The sequence below is a fragment of the Halictus rubicundus genome, chromosome 9 (assembly GCF_050948215.1).
Source record: "Halictus rubicundus isolate RS-2024b chromosome 9, iyHalRubi1_principal, whole genome shotgun sequence".
Taxonomy (NCBI): Eukaryota; Metazoa; Arthropoda; class Insecta; order Hymenoptera; family Halictidae; genus Halictus; species Halictus rubicundus.
The window spans coordinates 9,009,629-9,026,540 of NC_135157.1; the positions used below are offsets into that span (position 1 = coordinate 9,009,629).

The following is a 16,912-nucleotide window of genomic DNA, read 5'->3' on the forward strand; positions in this document are numbered from 1 at the left end:
ATAAATTTCATGAAACATGCTAGAAGAACATTTTACATTATGCCTGGAAGTAAATCAATATAATTTAAAAATTAAATTCATTTTTATCAGTAAATATTAATAAAAAGGTACGACAAAAGAAATTTCAAATTTATTTAAAATTGAAATTCACTTCCGGTGGCAAAACCTGCGTTTATTGGTTGATTCCGAAAATTTCGTCAAAACATGATATTTTGATGACCTAGAAAGCTATATTTTTTCTAAATTAAAATTGAATTTTGTCACAACGAAGTTTATTGTTATTCTATTGTAATTTATTCGTTTATGCGCACATGCGTATATATATACATATAACAATAAACAATGACAAAATATAAAAATAAGCAATAAACAATAACAATAAACGTCGTTGTGACAAAATTCAATTTTAATTTAGCTTCCTAGATCATCAAATATTATGCTTTGACGAAATTTTGGGAACCGACTAATAAACGCAGGTTTTGCCACCGGAAGTGAATTTCAATTTTAAATAAATTTGAAATTTCTTTTGTCGTACCTTTTTACTACTATTTACTGATAAATAACGAAATTAATTTATATATATATATATATATATATATATATATATATATATATACATATATAGTATATATAGATATATAGATATATATGTATGTGTATGAGAGTAACACAAAGAGAGAATGTCTCGAGATTTGGCGGGTAATCGTACTGCACCATTGCATGTCTGCGATTGTAGGCGTGTGTATTGCGTTCCTCCCATACATATATATATATATATATATAACGTGTCGCTTCCGGGGTTTCATTTCAAAGCTGTTCAAAGCTGAATTTCACTAGTAACGTGTTTTGGAACAATGAATCCCGATTTGCCGTATTGTGTTGAATATGCAAAAACCTCGCGTGCCTCATGTCAAAGTTGCAAGAAATCCATCGAGAAGGAAACGCTGAGGCTTGCTGTTGTTGTACAGGTAGGCATTATGAAACATTTTCCAAATCTTTGTCCAATTAATAGATAATTACTAACGCCGGCAACAGAATTTTAAATCCGCATTATGTTTTTTGTCAGTCGTTATTTAACATTTCTTATAAACCTGATATCATTCATATGGCACGTCAGAATAAATACTGCAAAACTATGTATAAACGTGCATTTTTAAGGATTGATTTCCTCGTTTATTAAGGTTACGCGTATTTGTTTTTTGGCATTGTTTCGAATATGTACGTGATGTTCCATTTTACACGAATTTTAATTATTATCAATTTTATTGAAGTATTCACCTACATAGTTCCATGATCTATACCTTTGTTTCCATTGTACATGGGAACTTTGATCATTAATTTTATTTAATTATCTACTTCGTTATATATATGTACTCTCTGCCTTTATTATGATTATTTATTTAGAGCTGTATTTTACACGAACATTAATCATTATTGATTTGATTTGAGTTGTTTACTTAATTATTTACTAGAACGCCTTGTACGAGGACATCAACTAAAATATTTTTATTTAATTTTTAGAGTCCTGTTCATGATGGGAAGATACCAAAATGGTATCATGCTGTCTGTTTCTTTGTAAAGCAGAGACCTAAATCTATTGCAGACATAGCTAACTTTGATAATATTCGTTGGGAGGATCAACAAGATGTTAAAAAGAAGATTGGTTTGTTCTTTGATTTTCGTATTTAGTATAAAATAACTGTTTGCATTCATTAATGACATCAAAGTTTATATCGAAAGAATGTTTTCGTCTGTCATTAAAAACAAATTTTCATGTTTGATATTAGCTAATAAAACATTATTTTTCTTTGAAACAGAGGAAGCAGGTTCACTTCCAGCACCTACTGGAAAAGGAAGGAAACGAGCCAGCACAGCAAAAAATGCAGGTGTCGCAAAAGACTTTACGATTCAATATTCGAAATCTAGTAGGGCAACTTGCATATCCTGCGAAGAGAAGATAGTGCAGAGTGAGATAAGGGTGTCTAAGAAAGATTTCGAAAGTGAACATGGCAGGAAATATGGTGGCATCGACAGGTGGCATCATTACGAATGCTTTGTAAAAGTAAGAAAAGAGTTAGAGTTTTACGAAAGCGGTGATATGCTGCCCGGCTTTGGTGATCTCTCCAAAGATGATCAGAAAAAAGTTAAGTCAGATTTACCAAAACTTAAAGAGAGTGATGTTGTACCGGTTAAGAAAATGAAAGAGGAGTTAGAGGATGTGGATGAACAGAATGAAATGAAGAAGCAGAACGAGGAGTTATTTAAAATTAGGGACATGCTGTCTTCAATAAAAAAAAATGATCTCATTACTATATTGGAAAAGAATGAGCAACAGATTCCAGAAGGAATTGCAGCTGTAAGTAATAAATTGTCTACAATTTTAGATAAACTTGTAAGTGATCTTTAATCTTTTTATAGATACTAGACCGATTGAGTGATGCATTTTGCTTTGGAGCTCTGAAACCGTGTTCAAAATGCACCGGGCAACTTGTGTACACATCCGGTGCTGGATACAAATGTACAGGAGACTTAACTGAATGGACAAAATGCGAATATGTAACTCAAGATCCTAAAAGGAAAAAGATCTCGATACCGCCGTCCGTGGAACAAGAATATCCGGACCTGTAAGTAGTCTGCTCAGCTTTAACCTGTTGCACTCAAAACTATTTTAATTCGAAAACCAAACATTTTTCCGACCTAGAATATTTTCGTTTTATTAGATTCTAAAAGAATCTAATCATACTACCATATTATTTTCAGACTATTAAAAATATTAAGAAAGAAAATAAACTTCTATTTAGCTTTGGCTTGTTGCAATTCAAATAGAAAATATCTGTTTTGCATAAACATTTTCAGGAATCCCCAAATTTTCGAAAACCCGTTCCGATCACGATTAAAATTTCCGAGCTTGGCATTAATTTGTGACATATAAGATGACAAAATAATTACTGGTTAAATATTTTGCAGTAAATCCTTCAAGTGCAAAGTTAAGAGAAGACTGATAAAGGTGACTGCACCGTCAACGTCCTCTTTGATAAAGAAAGAAGATGAAGTTGACTCTGGACCGAAAGTTCAAGCGAAGCCAAAGCCGTTGAAGCACATGCAATTCTTTATCATAGGTCGTACGAAGAAAGATAAAAACGATTTGAAGAAAGAAATCGTGCACTTAGGAGGAGAGATTACTTCGAAGCTTCACGAGAACGTTGCCGCAGTAATATCGACTCAAAAGGAGATCGACAAAATGAGTGCGAAGATGGAAGAAGCTGAGAATCTTAATATTCAAGTCATTACCGAAGATTTTGTCGACGAAGCTAAAGAATATACAAAACCCGCTATCTCGTTGATTAAAAAGAAGACTATTTCAAGTTGGGGTGGCGATCTTTCCAGCAGAGTAAATGTTGTAGCAGAGAAATCTGCTGCGAAAAGCAAGGCCAATAGCAATTTCGAAAAATCAGGATCTGGAAAAATGAAATTGAAATTGAAAGATGGTGGAACCGTTGACCCGGACAGTGAGCTGCAAGACGTGGCTCACGTGTACAAGAACGGCAAAACTAAGTATGCTGTTACACTTGTGTGCACGGACATACAATCTCAAAAGAACAGTTATTACAAGTTACAGGTTTTAGAACACGATAAACAGAAACGGTATTGGCTGTTCAGAAGCTGGGGCAGAATAGGTACAACGATTGGTGGTTCAAAATTGGAGAAACTAGCTCTGGAGGATTGTATACAACAGTTTGAAACCTTGTACGAGGATAAAACTGCAAATGTTTGGGAGCAAAGGGATCACTTCGTCAAAGTACCTCAGAAGATGTATCCAGTCGACATCGACGACGGCGAAGAGGTTTCCGCACAGATATTAGAATCCAATATTAAGAGCGAACTAGAAAAACCAGTTCAAGATTTGATCAAAATGATGTTCGATGAAGTGAACATGAAGAATGTATTAGCAGAATTCGAGATCGACGTGGAGAAGATGCCGCTCGGGAAGATAAGTAAGAAGCAAATACAGAAAGCGTATTCCGTGTTGACGGACATGCAAGGGCTGTTGAAGAACGAAAACGTTGAGCGAATTTCTTTGATAGATGCCTCGAATAAATTTTATAATTTAATACCTCACAACTTTGGGGTATCTGGACCAAAGATTTTAGACACTGCCGAAGAGATTCGTACGAAATGCGAGATGCTGGACGCGTTGCTGGAGATGGAGATCGCTTACTCGCTTCTGCACACCAAGGTGGACTCTTCACAGAATCCACTTGATGCTCACTATAAGCAGCTGAATGCAGATATTAAAGTGCTGAAGAAGGAGAGCGAGGAGTACAAGCTCATCGAGCAATACGTTAAAAATACTCATGCTAGCACTCACAATCTGTATGATCTCGAGATCGAGGATGTGTTCGCTGTTAAGAGAACAGGAGAGGATAACAGGTTCAAGCCGTTCAAGAAATTGCCGAACAGGAAGCTGTTGTGGCACGGTTCTAGAACGACAAATTACGCTGGTATACTTTCTCAGGGATTGAGAAAAGCTCCTCCGGAGGCGCCTGTTACTGGTTACATGTTCGGTAAAGGTATATACTTCGCAGACATGGTGTCGAAGTCTGCAAACTATTGTTGCACGAACAACCAGAATTCCACTGGTCTGATGTTGCTTTGTGAGGTCGCGTTGGGTAATATGTATGAGAGATATGCAGCTGATTTTATTGAGAAATTACCGAGCGGTAAACATTCCACGTTTGGTCGTGGTCAAACGCAACCTGATCCAGGAAGCTCGCACAAGACAAAGGATGGTGTTGAGATTCCATTGGGTACAGCCGTGACCACGAAACTGCCCAAGCAATCAGCCTTGTTGTACAATGAATACATTGTATACGATGTTGCTCAAGTGAAAATACAATACTTGGTGAAGATGAAATTCAGGTATAAGATGTAATATTTTTGTATGCAGGTTCATTAATACTATTAGAATAGGTTTGTTTTATGTTCGATTTTGTTTTCTAAATATGTTTCCCCGGTACTACCTCGTGTATAAACATGATAAGTTCCCGTGATATGTGTATGAACATTTTTTCATAAGTTAATAAAATAATTGATGTAAAATGCCCTCGTATGCTTTCATTAATGTGTAGAACCTGTAATTTTGGTTCGGTACGTAGAATGAAATACTCGAATAGAATGAAATAATTTAAATCGATTCTTTATTTGATACATATTTATTATTTCACTTCTCGAAAATTAGTATTCAAAATGGAAGTCAAAGTACGATTGATCAAACGTGTTAATACGAACATAACCATCTTCTCCACCTGTTGAAAAGCTGCGACCATTCGGATGGAACGCAAGAGAATTGATCGGACCGAAATGGCCCTTTAAACGCGCGAATTCTTCTTCGAATACTAAATGGTAAAATCGTGAATCGAACTTTCCTTGACGAGTGGACGTTGTTGTTACGTCCATGGCATCTTGACCACCTCCAAGAACCACCTACAAAAATCACAGCACTCATGAATTATCGAAAATATAATCTCTGCGAGTATCGTGATCGAGCGAGAACATACATGATCGAAAATAGGAGAAATTGTGGCAGAGTTGACGGGCCTTTCTGTTTTATATGTCTTTAATAACATTAACGATTCGCTATCAAACAGTTTTGCTGTGTTATCCTTTGATGCAGTAACAAACATAGTGCCGTCCTTGTTGAACTGCATGTCATTGATTTGCGACTTGTGACTCGAAACACTGTTCAGCTTCTTCCTTGTCTACAAAAACCAAGTATACTGATTAGTAGACTGCAGATTTCTATGCAAAATAAAAATTGTCCAAGTCCATTGTAAGAAACTGAAGTTTAGTAAACGTGTATATTCTCTTTTAACCAACTTAGGGAGTCGAAAATAAGATAATAATGTCCTTAAATTCTTCTAATGTCTTTCCAGTTTTGCATTCGATCTATGTAAATGCGTAAAATCTGTAGACTACTGATTAGTCATAGGCACGACTGGAAATGTTACAAAACATTTGGTCAGACTTACTCTCACATCCCAAAGAGTGATTTCACCATCTTCGTGGCCAGTAATAATTGTTTCATCTAAAGCACCCCATAAAATAGAAGAAATTCTGGGACCGTTAACAGAAATTCTAGAAATAGCATCTTCTTGTGACAACGCTCCATCAACATTTCTGATATCTATGATGAACATCTCGCACTGGTGTCCCAGAGCTTTGTCTGTAGAATAGACAGCAAGATCTGCCGAATAACTAAAGTTACATGTCCTTACTGAACTGTTTGTGTGCAATTGACCGATTTCCTTGCCTGAAAATTAATTACAAAATGGAGTGGAAACCTAATACTATTTTTATTTTAACACTAGGTTTACGGAATACATAAAAATTATGGATTTTAATATTTTTAATTTACGATTATTTCTCCATAAGAGATTTTCAGCAAATATATTCCTCTGGATATATATTATTTTAAAAAACTGGCTAAAAATTTAGATAGATACATTCTCGTTATTTTTATACAGTAATACAAAATAGTTACTTTTAATACTCCATAGGCCTAGCATTAATTAACTCAAGCTTTTCTTTTAATTGATATGTTATACAAACCAGTTTGACAATCCCAAACTCTTAATGTGTTATCACCACTGCCAGATATAAATCTAGTTGTGTCCCAATTGACATCAATGCACCATACTGAACCATTGTGACCATTGAAAGTTCCAAGACGTTCTCCATTCAAAGAGTACCAAACATTTGGCTTTTTGTCTTTACTCGACGAAAATAACAAATCTCCTTCTCTATTGTATTTGATTTTCGTTATAGCACGTTCGTGCCCGTGTAACATCAAAGGTTTCTGAAATACAACAAACAATCTATTTACGTTTCGGTTGCATTAACATAACCACGAAACACTGCCAAGCATGTCGACTTCATTACCACGAAGTATATTACATATTAGGGAAAAAATTAATTGAACATCAGTATAACAATTAAACATTTACAATATCAAGTGCACTTTAAAACAATTTAAGTATGCCTGTCCATAGGATGGACATCGTTAACGATGACCTAATGTCATCGAGGTTATGCTGTCACATGTTTAAGTATTTCACGAAAACCTCGTACTAAACCATCGGGTTTAGACCATACGTATAATTATTTATTAATCTGTAAAACGACTAACCATTTTCTCGTGTGATACACAATTAACTAAACTGGTGAAAAGATCAAGAGATTAATACTCAATCACGAAAATCTCAAGCGGTGAAAGGACACGAACGTACAAATTCATAGAAAGAATTGACCGAACCACGGGGCATGCAATATTTTTATGGAAACGAAATTCCAGCGGTTCTCGGAAACTGATTTTCGATCTAATTTTTTTATGTCATACTCTGCAAATTTATTTATATCTACGATAGCACATCACAGAGAAGTCTTGGAAAATCTTGAAGAATGTTCTCTAAATTCGCATGCATGTGTTTAGCAATAGAGTCTTCAATTGGTAAGAAATTATATAAATATAATTTATCATTGCAGTGTATGAGAGAAATAATGTTTGTAAAGTAAGTAGTGTATTCATAAAGAATGTGAAAGAATTAACAGAAAATATTGCTGTGGAATGTCTGTGAAATCTGTCCGAATTGGTCCGAATTTCCGAAAAGTGCAACGACTACGTTCAGCAACGAGGTGTCCCATCTAGGTCACGGAGAATTCAGTCCCGTTCCAAATTCCGGTCGTGTATACGTATTGTTGAAAATTGGAAAAGGAAACGAAACTGAAACAGCATGTCTGAAGTTGTTGCTCAACATGAAATTAATCAGAGCTATTGTTTCAAATGGAATGATTACCACAGTCATTTATCTGATGTAGTTAGACAACTTTTGGAGGAGGATTGCATGGTGGATGTAATACTGGCAGCTGCTGGAGAACGCATTCATGCCCATCGCATAGTCCTCTGCGCTTGTAGCACTTTGTTTCGAGTAAACAACTTTTGCAATTTTTACGGGCCCACCCTGATAAACTGCGGAACATCGAATCCCTTTACATTTCTAATAATTATTGTTAATTTAACAGCGTAATAAACAAATTACAAATTCCGTGCACTCCAACACACGCATTTGCTTAAAATTTGATATAATGTTTAATGAAATTTATTTACGATTTTCAATTTTTTTTGGAGCACAGTTGATATTCTATATCCATATTGGCATTTGTTATTTAAAGTCTACTTAAATATCTAATTATTATGAGATTCTGATTTGATCAGAACATGTATTTTAAATATGTATTTTGACATTGTTTCTATATTTTTGTAGGATGTTTTAAGTCAAGTAAATGAGGATCATCCGACAATAATACTAAGCGATATATCAGCACAAGACATCAAGTCTATTATTGAATTTATTTATCATGGAGAAGTGAGAGTAGCAGTGGAAAATATTAGCAGTTTACTGGAAGCTGCGCGATCTTTGAAAATATGTGGTCTTATCGAGGTTATCCTTTAATTTGTCTTTCAAACAATTTTATTCATATCTTATTTGATTATTAATGCTCAATGTTGATTACAGATTAATGGACTAAATGAGATTCACTCGGCTGTGAGTTCTAAAGACTACAATGATAACAGCGAAGAGCCAATGACTGTTATCAATGAGTCAGACGAGAATGTTATGAATGCATTGCAATACGGATATGAAGATTTAGAAGATCAACAAGAGCAGAGGTTTGCAGAGAATTCCACGCTGAGTAAAAAAAAGAAACGCAGGCGGGATACAATAAAAAGAGAGTATAGCGACGACATGTTAGCATCTGCAATCGATGGCTTAAAGTCGGGGCAAACGTTAATAGAAGCTTCAACTAAACATAATGTACCACGTTCAACATTGTACATGCGTGCAAAGGCGCTAGGTGTACATTTAACTGCCACAAGGAACGAATATCCTGCTGAGTGCATGAAGGCTGCCATAAATGCTGTAGTTGGTTAGTATCTGTTATAACTATCATTATCAGTAGATTGAACATTTTTCCATGTCATTCTGTTTATTTCGTCAACAGGTGGATCCAGCTTGCAACACGCATCGGAAATGTTCAGTATACCCAAGACTGTTCTATGGAGAAGAATTCAGAAGGAGGGATATAAGATACTACGCTCGGAAATGAAGATGACTTATGGCGTTGATAGGCGGGAAGCTGCGCTGAAAGCTTTAGAAAGGGGCGAGAAGTTGACTAAAGTTGCGCTCGAATTTAAAGTGAGACGAATAACGCTTGCACAAAAGAAAATTTATATTAATTCTTTCACAAAAGATAATTTATATTAACTCTTGCACAAAAGAAAAACTATATTAATGAAACGATAATTTTTATTTTAAATCATATTCTCAGATTCCAAAAACCACTCTATTCAGAGACAAAGCTCGCTTAGTGGACGAGGGAAAGCTGCCGTTGTCATTTTGGAAGAAACGCAAAACGGAGAATGAAGAGTTGAAGAGGTCCCGCTTGGAGGAAGCTGTTGCAGCCTGTAAAGGAGGGAAAATGTCGCAAGCGGCTGCGTCTATGACCTACCGTATTCCTAAAACAACGATATGGAGACGACTCCAACAGGACGGCAAGAAATCAGACCGTTTGTTGAATTCGAGAAAACAACGGATAACAAATTCGAAACAGAACGCGGCAGTGAAGAACCAAGAGGGATCTGACTTCTCATATTGCGAGGTACTAAACGATTACTGAATTTATTGAAAGATTTGTGAATTAATTGTACATGTATTAAGCAACATTTGAACCGCAGGTGTCCTCAGAAATTCCTATAACTTACATAGATGAAAATAGCATAGCTGAGGATTCTGTAATAATATTAACAGCGGACGACATGGATGGACTGAATTTGGAAGAGGGACGACAAATTATTGTTAACTCTGTATGAATTTCTAGTTCTCTATTTCTTAAATTAATATTGATTATTACTGTATTATTTTTCTTTTTTAGGGGACTGTACAAGAATATGTTCCATGTTCCATAAGCATCGAAGAGAACTCGAATTACTCGCAAACGGAAAGTTAGCACAGCAGTTCCGATCGTACGACTAAGAATTATTAATATTCTTTCTCGTGTACGGTATACGGAGTCGATCGTAAACCTGTACATTATAAGCAATGCTAGTAATTAATGAGCAACCGCTCCGTCACGATAATATAATCGTCAAACAGCAGTTGATCGTGGAATTCCCTTTTATACATTTATTATCCTCTTCTCGAAACTTAAAATTCCACCTGGTTCATTTTCTTGACTGCTTGGACTAGCAGGAAAATATTTTAGGTCAACAGAGTTAACGACCCTGCCTGTATGAACTATGAACGAATACAAGAAGAATGTACTCGCCCACAGTAATTAATTGTTCTGCATTCTTTGTATTGTACAAATATGTCTGATTATTCTAATTTTATATCGAGGAATGTGTATATTAATTTTCACTGCGGAAACAAATATATTTTGTACGTTATAGACTTATTAAAATTGATAGAGAAGTAGAATTACTTAAATTATTGCGTTTCTGTTCAATCGTATGTCGCGAGCAGCATGTGACACAATAAAAATAATTTTTCTTAGAAAATCAAAAATACTTTTCTGCGGTGTGTACGTTATATTCTGTGCAACGTTGATTATTTTGCGCAATTTACGAATCATTACATAAAATTCGTCAGGTTTTTCGTCATTAGCTAGTTCCATTGGCGCGACGATGACCGACCAATGCGAGGGAATCTTAAGAAGATCATTTATAGATCTTACTCATGTGCGTTGGAAACGGAAAGTGGGGACTAAGACTGGGGGGATTTATTAGAATGGTTGCCTGTAGCCGGTGATGTGTTATGCGGTGGTATTAGAGATAGAATTTACGAAATTTCATCATATTACGTGATTGTCGATAAACACCGAAAAAAATGGCTCATCAACTATTATGCTCGGCCTCCAAATTCGAGAAATTCATTTTGAAATTCGTGCACAAAAATGCGGACACACTTCAGGTACGAATGTAACCTATGATAACCTATGCTCCTTATTAACATAGAAGAAATGTGTTTGTTGTCGTTTATAATTTTCAATTCCCATCTTTATTCTTGTTTAATAGGTTAAATCCGAGTCTGTACATTTTATTTCTATTCTCTATTAGATCTCTATTTACATTGTGTATATTATAACAATATAACACTTTACTTGGAGCACACTTAAAAATACTCGAAGCAAATTTCAGCTCGTTTTTAAACATTGACTAAAATGGTGCAATGAATTTCGTTTTGTACGAAGTTTAAGTATTTATTTGTTTTATTAATATTGTTGCGGAGACTTCTGCTCCTCCTCGCCATTGAGCACATTTTATTTAATAATAGAGTAGAATCGTGAACACAACTATATATTTCGGATAATAATCAACAACTATTCTCTAATATGTAAAAGACTGTTATATGTCTTCTCTCTCTGATGTCTCACATCAGGGAAACCACGATCTAGATTCTGAAAAGCTAGTTCTCATGATCGAACGGTTCCAATTCAAATCTTTGTGATGTCCTTAAAATATTAAAGCGGAAGGCAACTTTGTTGCTGTCACAATTTCATATTGTCATAACAATATTATATTTCTCTTGTATAGATATTGCAATGAATTATGATTTATTTCAGTTGCGAAGGTACCTGTCTTTATTTAAGAGTGGCAATGAGGCTACTATGTTGGAACAGATAAGACAACAGTGGAGGTTATTAAGTAACGAACCACCCAAAGGATTTGAAAAGTTTTTTAGAGGTTGCTGTCTTATTTATTTGTTGAACGTGGCACGGATAAACTCGAACTTATCTACTGCTTATGCATTTGTAGGTAACGGGAAGAATGCTCCAAAAACTGCAGAGAAAGTTGCAGACAAAGTCAAAGAGGGATCGTCTAAGGGACCTGCTAAACCAGAAGCATCTAGATCTGCTAGTGGATCTGCTAGTGGATCTGCTAGGTCCACACCAACCGACAATCTCGGTGCTCAATGGAAGTTTCAATTCAATATGAAGACTCCGGGAGGGCAACAACCTTTTCAAAATGGGCCGAACGAGAAACAAATGTATATAGCTGGCGCATTGTTTGTAATGGCTGTTATTACATATTTTCAGATGACAACTTATGGTGAAGAAATTACGTGGAGAGAGTTTTTGTCACAGTAATTAGACATTTTTATTCATCTTGATGAAGATACATAAATTTACACGAACATGAATTAAATGTAATACATTTTCAGGTGTTTAAACAAAGGAGTTGTAGACAAATTAGAAGTTGTTAATAAACAATGGGTTCGTGTAAAGTTGTTACCTGGTCAGCTTGTACATGGATCAGTGAGTTTATTCAATTATTGTCTATAGTTCGCACGTATGCACGAAACTGCTTACCATAATTTATTGAATTTATTTTATAGGACACTCTGTGGTTCAATATTGGAAGTACCGAGACATTCGAGAGAAATTTAGAGAATGCCCAGATAGAATTAAATATAGAGCCACAAAATTATTTATTGGTAGTCTATAAAGACGAGCTTGAATTTCACCATTTCTTGAAAGTCTTGCCGCAAGTAATCATGTGGGGTAGGGTATATTTGTTCATGTTTTATATAAATTAACGTCAACAGAAATTGACGTCAATTATAACAAGAAATTTTTCGATTGTAGGATTCTTCCTACTCATATTGCGGAGATCAATGCAAACTCTTAGAGGCGGTGGTAAAAGGGGTGGCGGGCTGTTTGGTTCCATGATGGAATCGACTGCGAAATTAATTAATTCCAAAGACATCGGTGTCCGATTTAAGTAAGTTAATCCACGAGACTAATGATACATTCGTTTAGCACTTCGATGAATTGTAGACAATTTCCTTCTACTCTGAGACTCATTCTTTCTAGCACGTTTTAGGGTAAATGAATTACATACGAGCGGATGTACAAGAGGAACGTATGCACAAGCATAAAAATAAGCACAGAAGTGCACACTATCAAAATTAAATAAAACGCTCAAGCGATACCAATTAAACGAAAGAGTAGAAAAGAATTGTGTGCAATTATGCGATATCAGTAACAGTTTAGTTATAAAACTGTTGCAAACAGTTCAATGTGTTTTAAATATTGTATGTTGTTAAAACGTGTAGGGATGTCGCAGGGTGTGAGGAAGCGAAGATTGAAATTATGGAATTTGTAAATTTTTTAAAGAATCCGCAACAGTACATAGACCTTGGTGCTAAAATTCCTAAGGGCGCCATGTTGACGGGTAAACTAAATTTTGTGCCAAACATATAACTCATTCTAGTACATTATTATAGCACATTTATCTTATTATAGTATACTAAGCACGTGATCGATTGTAGGTCCACCTGGTACCGGAAAAACGTTATTGGCCAAGGCCACGGCTGGGGAAGCGAATGTTCCTTTTATCACAGTGTCGGGTTCAGAGTTTCTGGAGATGTTCGTCGGCGTTGGTCCCTCGAGAGTCCGGGACATGTTCGCGATGGCTCGGAAGCATGCTCCATGTATATTGTTTATTGACGAAATCGACGCTGTCGGAAGGAAAAGAGGTGGTCGTAATTTCGGCGGTCACTCTGAACAAGAGAATACGTTGAATCAACTTCTGGTTGAGATGGATGGTACATGATAATCTTAATTGAAATCATTCGATTCATACACTCAACAGATTGCTAAAACAAGTTATTCTCTATCAGGATTCAATACCACGACCAACGTAGTCGTGCTGGCGGCTACCAACAGGATAGACATTTTAGATAAAGCATTGCTACGACCTGGAAGATTCGACAGACAAATTTTCGTGCCTGCTCCGGACATTAAAGGGCGAGCCTCTATCTTTAAAGTACATTTAGCCCCTCTGAAAACTACGACGGACAAAGTTCAATTAGCTAGAAAAATGGCCTCTTTAACACCTGGCTTTACAGGTACGTAGGTTTCGTTGCTCAGGGAAGGACAGTGTTAAGTCTTATAGGGTATTTTTAAAAGATGTTAGAACTCAAGAATTTGTGGGGCACTGTAGAGCAATTGCACGAATATGATGGATTAAAAGTTCCTATAAAACTTATAACAGTATCCTTTTTTAAAGGAATATCGAGAGATTGTCCTTGTACTGTCGGAGAATTATACATAGGTCTTTCTAGGAGCTGATATTGCTAATGTGTGCAATGAAGCGGCTTTAATAGCGGCGAGAGACATGAACGATAATATTCAACTAAAACATTTTGAACAGGCTATTGAGAGAGTAATCGCCGGTATGGAGAAGAAGACAAATGTTTTGCAACCCGAGGAGAAAAAGACAGTTGCATATCATGAGGCCGGCCATGCGGTAGCAGGTTGGTTTTTGAAGCACGCGGATCCTCTTTTGAAAGTACGTTTCGCCGGTGTCTTTACCATTTCGTAAATATTCTTACCCAGAACAACGAGTTTGAATGATTATTCTTAATGCGAATGTGAACAGGTCTCCATTATTCCCCGTGGAAAAGGTTTGGGATACGCCCAGTATTTACCACGTGAACAGTATCTTTACACAAAGGAACAATTGTTCGACAGAATGTGTATGACACTTGGGGGACGAGTGTCCGAAGAAATATTCTTTGGTCGTATAACAACGGGAGCCAAGGATGATTTACAGAAGGTAATAAATGAATCAAATAACCATGTTTACGTAAATATTAGTATAAAAATGTCTGGGACTAAAAAGACCCACCGATGGCCAAGCGAACGTTAAAGATACGACTAAATTAATATATTTTATATTCATTTTTGCTTAATGTCCACTTAAGGGTTACAATGATCTGTTCTGTTTCTCGAGCTTCACTCTACGCAAACTCTAGTTACTTTTATAATACAGCCATTTGTACTGAAGTATATTTTTAACAGATTACCCAGAGTGCGTACGCTCAAGTTATTCAGTATGGTATGAACGAGAAAGTTGGCAATGTTAGCTTCGAAATGCCGCAGCCTGGCGACATGGTATTCGACAAACCATACTCCGAGCATACCGCACAATTAATCGACAGCGAAGTACGAGTGTTAATTGAGCAAGCGCATGAGCGAACGCGCGAGTTGCTTACGGAACATAAGGATAATGTGGCTAAGGTATAATTTATAATTCAATACTTTAGTATTGTTTCCGAAGAAAGAAACAAGTCTGTCCTATCTCACGGTGTCATAACTTTGCCCTTTCAATGAATTTGAGCATAATATTTTGGGAAAGTATTTTTGAGGTTTTATGCTTTGGAAAAATGCAATAAAATATTTTTACATGAGACGGCCTACTGAAATGCTCGCAATGTTAAGGAAAATTGTACTGTTGCCTTTGGGAGAGTCTACAGAATCGTTCTAAGCAAGAAATGTATAAAATCTGGATTTGAACAACTACAATAACGGGGCAGAAATAATTTTGTGGTCTTTCTGAACCAGGTGGCAGAACGGTTGTTGAAGCAGGAAATCCTAAGCAGGGATGACATGATTGAATTGCTGGGACCTCGACCGTTCCCTGAGAAGTCCACTTACGAGGAGTTCGTAGAAGGCACAGGATCGTTCGAAGAGGACACTACCCTGCCGAAGGGCTTGAGGGAGTGGAACAAATCGATAGAGAAAAACGAGGAGAACGAAAACGAGAAGCCTCCGTCGCCTAGCAATCCGAAAGAACCGCAACCGCAACCGCGAGCATAATTATACAGTCTAGATGATAGTCTGCTAAGTACTTTGTATTATAGTTTGAAATATATAACGGTATTAAGTAACAACACAGAAAGATTGCGTTCGATTGCAAGTCGATTTGTAATTCTCGTGATCTTATAAGTCGGTGGCTCACCACGGTTTTTTTAGCCCTACGAAGACGAATAGACTTTTCCCGCGAGACTTTTTTATCACCGCAGTTCTTTTGTACTTGTACACTTGTCTTCTTCGGCTAGCATGATCTCTCTCTCCTTTATTCGTGAAATAAATTGTAAAACGATCCAAAGAGGGTCCATGAAAATTTTTTTCTTCCGAAAAACAAATTCATAACACGCTACATGCATTTAAACACGTCGTTCTTTTCCTATTGTACTCTCTTTGTTTTATAGAAAAATTGCGCCTGAACGAGGCGTAGAAGGTCTTAGGGATGAAAGGAATGATAAGCCACGATTTATATTTTTTGCAACGTATAATTAATAAAGTTTACAAATGTAGTGCAATTAAACTGTTCCATCCTTAAATAAGTACATTGATAATTTGTTTACGTTACTGCTTCTAATTGTTGGGTTTCGCTTTGGCGGAATTCCTGGTGCGCTCCAATGAAAATATATCACGTGTGAGCGTCGGTGTGTCTGTGTGTACGTGTGTATGCGTGTATGTCTGTACGCGTGTTTGTAGATTGAGTCCTCTTTCTTTTTTTTCTATTATATTACATTCTTCAAAGGAAAGGAGGAAAAACAAAGAAACAGGAGAAAGAAAAACGAAAACAGTTCTAGTTGCGTTCCTTGTATACGAAGGTCCGTCTATACATATATATATATATATGTATATATATGTATCATCTATATATATATATATATATATATGTATATATATGTATATATATATCTATATATACCTTTTTGTTTGTATAATAAGATTGAAAAAGATTTAATTGCGACGAAGGTCCTGCGTCGATTAGGTTCATGGCTGTAGGAACAAATTTTCGCCCCGGCTGTTAAACTCGTTCGAAAATAATTTATTTACAATCTTTCCGTTCTCTTTTTATCTTCGTTCAAACGAAATTACCGCTCTTACGTCATATGCAACATTCAACAACTTCGATATGTACAAAATGGTACATTGAGAATTTCGCGTTCACTGTTTCGTGTATTTTATGCGTGTATAAACAACGAAATGCTCATCG

General features: G+C 36.1%; 4 protein-coding genes across 4 annotated transcripts; 3 read left to right on the top strand and 1 right to left on the bottom strand.

Annotated features, from left to right (window-relative positions):
- Positions 1-770: 770 nt before the first annotated feature.
- On the top strand, positions 771-5,100 carry Parp1 (Poly-(ADP-ribose) polymerase). The gene is made up of 5 exons (XM_076793575.1): positions 771-968; positions 1,522-1,663; positions 1,818-2,356; positions 2,419-2,624; positions 2,968-5,100. Exons 1-5 carry the CDS (start codon positions 855-857, stop codon positions 4,931-4,933), a joined length of 2,967 nt encoding a protein of 988 aa, XP_076649690.1. The 5' UTR covers positions 771-854; the 3' UTR covers positions 4,934-5,100.
- An 81-nt stretch (positions 5,101-5,181) lies between these two features.
- Eif3i (eukaryotic translation initiation factor 3 subunit I) lies at positions 5,182-7,299 on the bottom strand. The gene is made up of 5 exons (XM_076793578.1): positions 7,187-7,299; positions 6,610-6,856; positions 6,030-6,310; positions 5,559-5,759; positions 5,182-5,484 (listed from the first exon to the last, which is right to left on the bottom strand). The coding sequence occupies exons 1-5, from the start codon at positions 7,187-7,189 to the stop codon at positions 5,236-5,238; spliced, it is 981 nt and encodes a 326-aa protein (XP_076649693.1). The 5' UTR covers positions 7,190-7,299; the 3' UTR covers positions 5,182-5,235.
- Positions 7,300-7,458: 159 nt separating this feature from the next.
- LOC143357242 (uncharacterized) lies at positions 7,459-10,506 on the top strand. Its single transcript, XM_076793577.1, has 7 exons — positions 7,459-7,985; positions 8,322-8,498; positions 8,574-8,985; positions 9,061-9,254; positions 9,388-9,717; positions 9,794-9,922; positions 9,991-10,506. Exons 1-7 carry the CDS (start codon positions 7,791-7,793, stop codon positions 10,063-10,065), a joined length of 1,512 nt encoding a protein of 503 aa, XP_076649692.1. The 5' UTR covers positions 7,459-7,790; the 3' UTR covers positions 10,066-10,506.
- A 294-nt stretch (positions 10,507-10,800) lies between these two features.
- Afg3l2 (AFG3 like matrix AAA peptidase subunit 2) lies at positions 10,801-16,255 on the top strand. The gene is made up of 13 exons (XM_076793576.1): positions 10,801-11,027; positions 11,680-11,800; positions 11,873-12,200; positions 12,279-12,372; positions 12,453-12,618; positions 12,703-12,838; positions 13,173-13,291; positions 13,389-13,664; positions 13,740-13,967; positions 14,184-14,410; positions 14,501-14,677; positions 14,923-15,141; positions 15,466-16,255. The coding sequence occupies exons 1-13, from the start codon at positions 10,944-10,946 to the stop codon at positions 15,718-15,720; spliced, it is 2,430 nt and encodes an 809-aa protein (XP_076649691.1). The 5' UTR covers positions 10,801-10,943; the 3' UTR covers positions 15,721-16,255.
- The last annotated feature ends 657 nt before the right edge of the window (positions 16,256-16,912 follow it).